Source organism: Rhinopithecus bieti, unplaced genomic scaffold (assembly GCF_001698545.2).
Source record: "Rhinopithecus bieti isolate Rb0 unplaced genomic scaffold, ASM169854v2 scaffold_6513, whole genome shotgun sequence".
Classification (NCBI taxonomy): Eukaryota; Metazoa; Chordata; class Mammalia; order Primates; family Cercopithecidae; genus Rhinopithecus; species Rhinopithecus bieti.
The window spans coordinates 667,466-677,771 of NW_016805931.1; the positions used below are offsets into that span (position 1 = coordinate 667,466).

Below are 10,306 nucleotides of genomic sequence, written 5' to 3' on the forward strand. Positions count from 1 at the left end.
TTTTTTAAGACAAGGTCTAGCTCTGTCACCCAGACTGGAATGCAGTGGCAAGATCATGGCTCACTGCAGTCTTGACCTCCTGGGCTTAAATGATCCTCCCACCTCAGCCTCCTGAGTAGCTGGGACTACAGGCATGTGCCAGCATGCTCAGCTAATTTTTGTATTGCTTTGTAGAGACAGGGTTTTGCCTTGTTGCTAGGCTAGTCTTAAACTCCTGGGCTCAAGCGATCTACCTGTTTCAGCTTCCCAAAGTGCTGGGATTACAGCCATGAGCCCCTGTGCTCAGCTGAACAATATATTTCTAGGGACAAATATATATATATACACACACACACATATATATTTAAATATATATTTATATATATATATATTTATGAGATTATTCATTTAATCATTCAACAGAAAGGACGTAGTTATGTAATGTCTATGATGAGAACCTGGACCATCTCATTTTGCTAAAAGGACTTGTAATAGTAGTCTCATCTTTTATGATTTGTGCACCAAAGTTTCCTTATATGGTCCACAAGTGGTCAAATACACAGTTGTGTATATAAGGAAATTGGAAAGAAACAGATGATGAAGAAATTTTTTAAAACCTGTTGATCATTCTAATCTTTGTAATAATAAATATATTGTCCTTATAAGTCTGTATATGAAAATGTTTTACAGTTATGGAGCAAAGAAGGTGACCTTCCTCTCCTCAACAAAATCAAGTTTAAAAAAATGTATTTTGATGATGCAAAGAGGACTCAGAAGTAGTAAGCTAGAACTTAAAAGAGATGTAAATCTGGAATTGTACATTTTGACAGGGCAAGTGTGAGAAGAAAGAGAAGTAGTGATGAGCTAGTACCTACCTATTAAAGATGTACTTGAAATCTAGAATTGTATTTCCTAGATGGATATTTTTCAGATTCGTGGATGACAATTGGTGACCAGCAGTTTGTTGCATTCAAAGGCTCTTGCCCATCTTGGTTATATACCTTTCAGCCTTTGGAAAATATGAATTAAAATGTGAGTCTTCTGGCCGGGCGTGGCATCTCACACCTGTAATCCCAGCATTTGGGGAGACCGAGGCAGGAGGACTGCTTGAGCTCAGGAGTTCCAGACCAACCTGGACAATATAGCAAGACCCCATCTCTACTATAATATAAAAACTTTAAAAAATTACAACATAAAATAAAAAATGTGGGTCTTCTTATGAGTACATTTTAATTAAGATTTCTAATAAAATTGTTTTCATTTTTTTATTCTACAGATTATTTGTAAAATAACTGAAAAGTAATTATAAGAGTCCTTTTGCCCTAGAAAATAAATGACAGTGATGATTTTCCTAGCATACTAAAGGTTAAGAAATTGTTCTTATTTCAGTGAATGTTTGCATTTTGATATTTGAAATCTTTATGTGAAATCCCCATTTTACATTGATTATATAATATATTGGTAATTATAAAGATCTGCTTTGTCCTTAAATAAATCATTGTCATTCCTCATTGATTACTCCTTAAGGTCAAATAATATGTTTTATTAAAAACTACATGTTAAAGGCATATGTGTGTGTGCATGTGTGTTCTGACATTTTAAATTTATTCTTTTGTTTTGCCGTTGTAGTGCTGATGAGCTCCTTCTAACTGAGATGATGTTTAATGGCCTTTTCAATGACCTTTCTGCAGAACAGGCAACAGCATTATTAAGCTGCTTTGTGTTTCAAGAGAATGTGAGTTAATTGATTCAGCACATCTTATTAATTCACACATCATGTAGTTAATAGTGTTATGGCTGTATTATCAAATATTACTAATACTTACATATTATAGGTTAATGTTAATTGGAAATCACAGCAACTTTAACACAAATTTACTAAGAAAATTGAATGATTAAATACATATTATTAGAATAAAATAAGGTTTGTTAACAATCACTATTAATTAGATTTTAAGTTTTAAATTTGTTCTGTAACCCAATTCATTAAACATTTGGCCGAGTCCTCGGCAGTCCTAGAAATAAAAAGATGAGTGAGAATAAAACTAGGAAAGTCTGATAAAAATGAAAGTGGGGAGTGAGGTTGAATTAACTCTACTCCCCAGTGTTGAAGAATAATGACGGAGCAGTCCATCCTGCTAGGAACTGAAACGTTAGTTTTCATGGGCACGGTTTGAGTTAGTGGTAGTAGTAGTGATTATAAGATCCTTGTTGGTTTGGCAGCAGTTTTTTTTATATGAGTAATTAGTTCACTTTCAACAGTTCTTAAGAAATCAAAAAATGAAGTGCTGGATGGAACACATAAGAACGCTGATTATCCTTGTACTACATTCCAAAAACCAGTATGATTCATTTTAAAAGTAAGATGTGTTGTTTTACATTTAAAATTTAAGACTTTATTTATTGTAGATGAAGTGGATAGAGTGAGAAAAAGACAAGGACATCTGCCTTCTAAAAGTAATTTAATATTCTAAATTTTTGGAAGACCTTTTACTATACATACTTAGTTTAACTTTTAAGTAAATTGTGTAGGACAAATTGTTGAGTTTTTTTTTAAGTTCCACAGCTCTTAAATCTTGGGGCAAGATGTCAGTATAAGGAGTTTAGATTTATTCATTGAAACCACACCTAATTGGTCTGTTTACCTGTTAACTGTTTCCCTATTTATTAATTAGATCAAATATATTACTTCTTGAAGTAGATGGGTACTTTTCTCAGGTCCCTGATTACTGATTAGAATCACAGCTGTTAGTGGCAATGATAACAAATAGGACAATAATCCAAAAACAGTTTATGCTTTCCTGAGATTGCCTACTATGCACCTATGAAATATGCATACAAAATAGTGTTTTTCCTTAGGCTCAAAATTTTATTATATCAATTTCCAAGATAAAAATAATTAAGAACATTTGTCAAACTTGGAATAGGAAGGTTCAGAGATTTAGGTTTGTAAATAGTTTGGGGATAGGTGGTCTTCTACCCATGTCACATTTCGTCTTATTTTTCATTATTTGCATGTTCTTGTTGTTTTATATTGTGGCACTATTACAGTAGTTCCTTTTTCTGAGATGCCAATTATATTCCCTCTTCAAAGGAGTTGGTTAAGCCAAACCACAGCTCTTAAATCTTGGGGCAAGATGTCAATATATGCAGTTAAGATTTATTCAGTGAAACCACACTTTGTTATATACAGTGTCATCAATTCTTGTGGTGGCGCCTTTTAACATTGAGATGAAAGATTGTACTAATTGTCATGTGGATTTTTCTTGATGCTTTTAACAGAATGTTTTCTGCCAAAAAGAATGTTGTCTTCTAGTAAATATAGTAAAATACTTGTTATAAGTAAGATGAAATTTGCTTAATATAATAACTTCTATTTTAAAATGTATTTATAAAACTATCTCAACATTTAAAAAATAATATTTAAAAGATTACATAAGTCTTCATAATATAAAGGTCAAGTGCATACAAAAATTTGTTAAGCGCCCAATGTGGGCAGTGTACAGATCTAAGCACCAGAGATGCAGCAGAAATGTTTGCTTTCCTGATACTTACATGCTAGTGGATGAAGATAAAGAAATACAATACACATACATTCTGTCAAATGGGGGTGAAGATTTTTGGAGAGAAGTGAGAAGAGTCAGATCACTGAGGGGTTGGGGTTACTATTTTAAATAAGATGATTAGAAAAGGCCTCAGTAATGAAGTGAAATTTATATTGAGGCCTACAGGAGAGATGAGGGAACAAACTATACATACCTGGTGGGAGAATATTGTTAAAATCACAATTAACCTCCTCATATCAGGACTGGTGCCTTCTACCTATAGTGAACAGCAGAGAGGAATGTGATGAGTAACTGTTGACCATAAATAGACACAATATCAAACACATTTCACAGTCTTGGGTTCTTTATTAAACTGAGATGTTAAGGTCATTCTGGCTATTTTGCTTTTTTGACATTCATCAATAATTTCTGGTTTTAGCAACAATAATATAGAATTTGGTTCTTGATTTATTAAACATATATACATGATGCAAATCAAAATCAAGTCCTATGTAAGTACTGTTGCTTAAAATAAAGGCAGATATGTCGCAACTAACCTACAGTTGCTTTAAAAAAAAAAAATTTAGGTATCGGGCATGGTGGCTCACACCTGTAATCCCAGCACTTTGGGAGATTGAGGCAGGCAAATCATGAGGTCAGGAGTCAACACCAGCCTGACCAACATTGTGAAACCCCGTCTCTACTAAAAATACAAAAATTAGCTGGGCATGGTGGTGCGCACCTGTAATCCCAGCTATTAAGGATGCTGAGGCAGGGGAATCGCTTGAACCCGGGAGATGGAGGTTGCAGTGAGCCGAAATCGCAGCATTGCACTCCAGCCTGGGCAACAGAGCGAGACTCTGTCTCAAAAAAAAAAAAAAAAATTAGCTATAATTACTTTAAACCCTGTCTCACACATACATACATACCATTCTTACAGTAATTTTATTTTTGTACGGTAACTACCTTTGTCAAAAATTTCTTCACAAATAATGTCTGTTATTCTCATGATAAACCTATTCATTTTGAGGATCTGGTTTTATTTTTCTTTGACAGGGAAAAAACCAATACACAGAATTAAGCAGCTTGTCCAACTTAATTTGGCTAGTTAGTGATAGACCTGAAACTCTATTGTATTATTCAGAAATTGACAGAATTTTCAACTGTAGGAAAGCAATACTAAGAATACTGAAACTCAGATTAAACTTCTAGCTGTCTTATACTTCGTTAGAGTTAGAACATCTGTGTAAAATAAAATTGGGGACACTATTTTAACGTACTTTATCCTGAATTTTCAGTTTCTAACTTTTCAGTTTCTACAGATTGAAAGTTGCCTAGAAACTAAAACTATATCAAAGATAAACTATGATAAAACCCTTTAATGTTGATGTAACTGAACTACTGTGTATGTTTACAGTATTTATCCTCCCTCAGTTCCATAGATAATCACAAAAAGCAGCTAGTTAGCACACTGCAGATGTAGCAGTGTGTTTTCCTCTGAAATGTAATAACAGAATATTATAATTTAGAATGAGAGGAATAGTGATTTTGCCTGTGTAAACTGAATTGATTAGAAACTCTTAAGTGCTATTGACTGAGGTCTTATAATTTGATATGTGACTATCTTACAAGCTTTGTTTAATTTGTTAAAACAGGTAGTGTGAAAACCAAGAACTTTAAATGTGGGTTTTTAATCTTGTTTTCCTTTTCTTTTATAGTCTAGTGAGATGCCCAAATTAACAGAACAATTAGCAGGACCACTTCGTCAAATGCAGGTAAAAACAATTTTTTTTTGAACTACATATTTTATGAATAGTAGATTATAAAATAAACTTTTTTGATAATCTAATCATCGTGGTTTATCATTTCACAGAGATAAGCTATAAAGATTAAATATGTCACTTGATGTCAGTCATGTAACTTAATGTTACTCTGATAACATCTCTTGTGATTTTTACTTTAATAATTAAACAGTATTTCTTTCCCATTATTGTAATGAACTGTGTAGCATTATTGTGAAAGGAGATTAAAAACTTCATAATGTAAATAGGCTGTATTGATAGCTCAGTACATGTGTCATTTTCTTCCTCAGTACTAATAATGGTATCTTGATGGACTAGGATTTAGTTTATTTTTAATTCTTTGCACATTTTTTCATTCTGGTTTATAACAAAGTTTTGTTGTTTCATTGTTGTTGTTTTGTTTTTGAGACAGTCTCGCTCCCTTACTGAGGCCTGGAGTGCAGTGGCATGATCTGGGCTCACTGCAACCTCCACCTCCTGCATTCAAGCGATTCTCCTGCCTCAATCTCCTGAATAGCTGGGATTACAGGCCTGCCACCACGCTCGGCTAATTTTTGTATTTTTAGTAGAGATGAGGTTTCACCATGTTGGCTAGGCTGGTCTCGAACTCCTGAGCTCATGTGATCCTCCAACCTCAGCCTCTCAACATGCTGGGATTACAGATGTGAGCCACTGTGCCCAGCCTATAACAAAGTTTTAAAATCTGTTTTATCATAAGAAATTGTTTGTGTCTGGGTCCTCAAAGCCACAGTAGTTTATAGTTAGTAATAAATTTATCTCATTAATGTCATAAGATAAGCTAATTTTATCTGCCTTTTCAACATTAGACAAAGACAATGAAAGATGAGCTAAGGAATTACAAGAGAGGAACAAAAAAATGTGTCATAAAAAGGCCCCTTCAGAACAACAGACACTGGTGCCTAGTTGAGGGAGGAGAGTGGGAGGAAGGAGAGATTGAGGAAGAAAAAATATAAAAAACCTGTGGCATATTATGCTTAGTACTCAGCTGACTAAATAATTTATACACCAAACCCCTGAGTCACAAGTTTACCTAGATAAGAAACCTATACACATACCCCTGAGCCTAAAATAAAAGTTAAAATATTTTAAAATAATAATTCAAAAAATTCTGATTAAAATAAAAAGGCTGGTTCAATGGAACATGTAACATGCCTTAAAATCACTAAGAAGTTTAAATTTCTAGAACTAGCGAAGTCTTCATAGGTTCATAGGCCTAGGAGTATTTGGTCTTTTAGATTGCCAAGTAAAGAAGAATGAATTTTCTCAATTTAGAGGAAAACAATATAAAGATAAGTACATTTTTAACCATTGTTGGGGGAAAATTTATTTTCCTCTAGGATTTGTATTTCTCGAAATCTGTTCTGTAATGAAATAGAGATTAGTTAAATGCTGCTCTTGAATACTTTTAATGAAGAGTTCTGTCTGTTTGTTGAAAAGGTATCACTGGCTGAAGAGCATGCTCTTGATACATTTTTCTTAGTTAACTACGTCAACATAATGGGAAAGATTGGCTGTTTGATCACTTAGTAATGGAACAGGCACTGTGCCTACTTAGGAGCAGAATGTCCACATTGCAGACATAATACCTAGGAAGAAAAAGGGACCTCCTGGAGTACTGGCTTGGAAACCTAAAGAATAAAGTGATATGGGAGATCGTAAGTAAGGAATTTTAACTCTTTTATCTTTAAAGGAATGTGCTAAAAGAATCGCAAAAGTTTCAGCAGAAGCCAAATTGGAAATTGACGAGGAAACTTATCTAAGCTCATTTAAACCTCACTTAATGGATGTAGTATATACCTGGGCAACTGGAGCTACATTTGCCCATATCTGCAAAATGACAGATGTCTTTGAAGGTATGGTTAAATTTTACATATATATATTTACAGTATAAGAAATACAGTTAGGATGGTATTGTTTTAACTAAACAAGAATAATATGTATTTTTAATATTTGGTAATTAAATGAAATCTCCCTGTTATATAGATTAAAAAATATTCTCCACAAATTCTTTATATTATTTAATAAGCATAGTCTGTTCATTAGAAAGTCCTTTAGAATCTAGACTGTATAATTTTGTGCAGTTATAATTCTATGAGTTTCTACAGTCACAAGCATATGACCCTAATAAGTCATATTTATGTTGGCATTTTTCCTTTTCCCTTTTGTTCTCCTGGTGAGCTATATAATTCCACTGAAAATAGCAGAGCTGAAAATGATCAGTCATTCCATATGTAATAACTGACTTGGCTTTAGTCATACTGTTATTGCAGCATGAATCAGATTAAATTTAATGAGCAGGACTTTTAAGAGACTGAAGAATAATTGTTACTCAACTAAATTGTTTCATTTAGATGAAAAAACTAAGGCAAAAGAAATACAAGGAATAATTATAAGTGAATTATAAGAAGCAAAAAAAAAAGTAGACTGTTTAAACAAAACCATATTTTAAAATGCTGCATTCAGTAGGAAAAGATTAGCTTATGTGTTTATAAATGGCCAGTTGTATTTACTGAATGAGATAATTTACATTGAACTTTCTTAAAAATGAAAATACATGAGTTCTGTATAGAGATTATAATAAGAACGGCTACTATTGCTTATAGATTTAGTTTGAGAAAAATTACATGTTTAACATGCCCAATATTATAGACCTTTCTGTCATGCGCGTCCATGTGAAGAGACCACCAAACAGGCTTTGTGTGAGCAACACGGCTGTTTATTTCACCTGGGTGCAGGCAGGCTGAGTCCGAAAAGAGAGTCAGCAAAGGGAGATAAGGGTGGGCCGTTTTATAGGATTTGGGTAGGTAAAGGAAAATTACAGTCAAAGGGGGGTTGTTCTCTGGCGGGCAGGAGTGGGGGTTACAAGGTGCTCAGTGGGGGAGCTTTTTGAGCCAGGATGAGCCAGGAAGAGGAATTTCACAAGATAATATCATTGCTTAAGGCAAGGACCGGCCATTTTCACGTCTTTTGTGGTGGAATGTCATCAGTTAAGGCGAGGCAGGGCATTTACACTTCTTTTGTGATTCTTCAGTTACTTCAGGCCATCTGGGCATATACGTGCCAGTCACAGGGGATGCGATGGCTTGGCTTGGGCTCAGAGGCCTGACACTTTCAACTGATATTCTTAAAGAAGTAATAGATTACTGATTTTATGAATCAGTTATTTTTATGCTGCATAGGTTAAACTTCTCTGCAACAGAATATTAAAAACTTAAACTGAGGACCTTTACTGTATTGACTATATTGAACTTTATGGGTTTTAAGGTTTTAATGTTAAAGTTTATAGCGCCTTTTTAAATTATGTTATTGTATCTTACATATTTTTTCTAGGGTTTATAAACTTCTCAGCCTCCTCTAAATGATCATTTAGTCAAACAGTCCCAAAGCATCCTTTGAATTCTGTATTCTGTTACTGGGAAAGTCATTGTTCATTAAGTAGGTATTATATGCTGAACACTGTGCTAAGAGCTCTGTATAATGTACATGTAATCACCAAATAGCAATTCAGGGTAGATATTATCTCCACTTTGCACAAGGAGACTATGGTAAGCAGTTTGGCCAAGGTGATGTGACGGCAGGATGATTTAAACTCTGGTCTCTGTAACTACATATAACTTCACTTAAGCACCATAGCACCTTATCCTTAAATTTTGGATCACCTGAAAATTTCTTAAACCCTACACTAGACTATACCATCTCCGTCCACAGAAAATTCACGCTTGGAGTAATACTAAATAGGTCTCTAATAGTTGATGATGTTTAGCAACATCTCTAATAGTTCATGGTGTTTAGCTGATTCAGTGAGAAGAGGGATAATGTGTACTCACTGATGAAAATGGCTTAAAACAGGAGCACAGGTTGGTATATGACAATTGTGTGTTTCAGCAGCACTCAGGCATCACATAGAGCACCATCAATCTTCAGTCTGACATCTTTTTGGAACATAAGGATGAAACTAGTAACTGTCCAATGCCTAAATAATTCCAAGACTTGTTAATACAATACTCATATTTATATAATATCTGCTTCTCTGAAAAGTCAAAACACAATGACATAAAACAATAGTGGTACATGGCAAAGAGTAGCCTTTTTTTTTTTTTTTTTTTTTTTAAAAAAGTAAAAAGGCCAGGCGCAGTGGCTCACGTCTGTAATCCCAGCACTTTGGGAGGCCAAGGCGGGCAGATCACGAGGTCAGGAGATCGAGACCATCCTGGCTAACATGGTGAAACCCCGTCTCTATTTTAAAAAACACAAAAAATTAGCTGGGCATGCTGGCGGGCGCCTGTAGTCCCAGCTATTCGGGAGGCTGAGGCAGGAGAATGGTGTGAACCCGGGAGGCGGAGCTTGCAGTGAGCTGAGATCACCACCACTGCACTCCAGCTTGGGTGACAGAGCGAGACTCTGTCTCAAAAAAAAAAAGTGAAAAGCAGGGGCAGTAGACCTGGCCTGTCAGATGAGTATATTTTTTTAAAAATCTAGGAATTAATATAAAATTGTCTTAATGGATTATTTTTTCTGTTCTTTCTGCCTAAGTGGAAGTTACCACAGTATGGAAGATGAATCCTAATGTAATGCCCAGACCCGCGATGACCCGAAAGCAACCACCAGAGTTCAGAGACAAAGCCAAGCGGCAGGGATTGCTTTATTTCGAGTTCAAACTCGGTTCCCTCCAGCTAGGTATCAGATCCTAGGGAGAGACCCCGAGCTCGGTGTTCAGCCGTCTTTTATAGTCAGACACAAACAAGTTACAGCAAGTTACAGAGTCACTGGGGATTTTTACAGTTGTAGGTTTACAATTGGCTGACATTTAAAGTTAAACATTAGTCAGTTGCTCATTGGTTCCCGCCCTTTGACCAAACCACAAATGGCCGCTTGCCCTGCTAGGGACTTTCCAGATAACCTTGTTGTTTTAGCATTAAGGGGAGTTTCCTGACTTTTCTGACCTCTGATATTCAGTAT

The 10,306-nt window shown here is 35.0% G+C and overlaps 1 protein-coding gene across 1 annotated transcript in view; it reads left to right on the plus strand.

The window, feature by feature from the left end:
- Positions 1-10,306, plus strand: part of MTREX (Mtr4 exosome RNA helicase) — a 127,634-nt gene that overhangs the window by 104,853 nt on the left and 12,475 nt on the right. Inside the window, 3 exon segments of the mRNA XM_017874186.1 lie at positions 1,609-1,714; positions 5,243-5,299; positions 7,038-7,200. Coding sequence (XP_017729675.1) covers positions 1,609-1,714; positions 5,243-5,299; positions 7,038-7,200 — 326 coding nt within the window.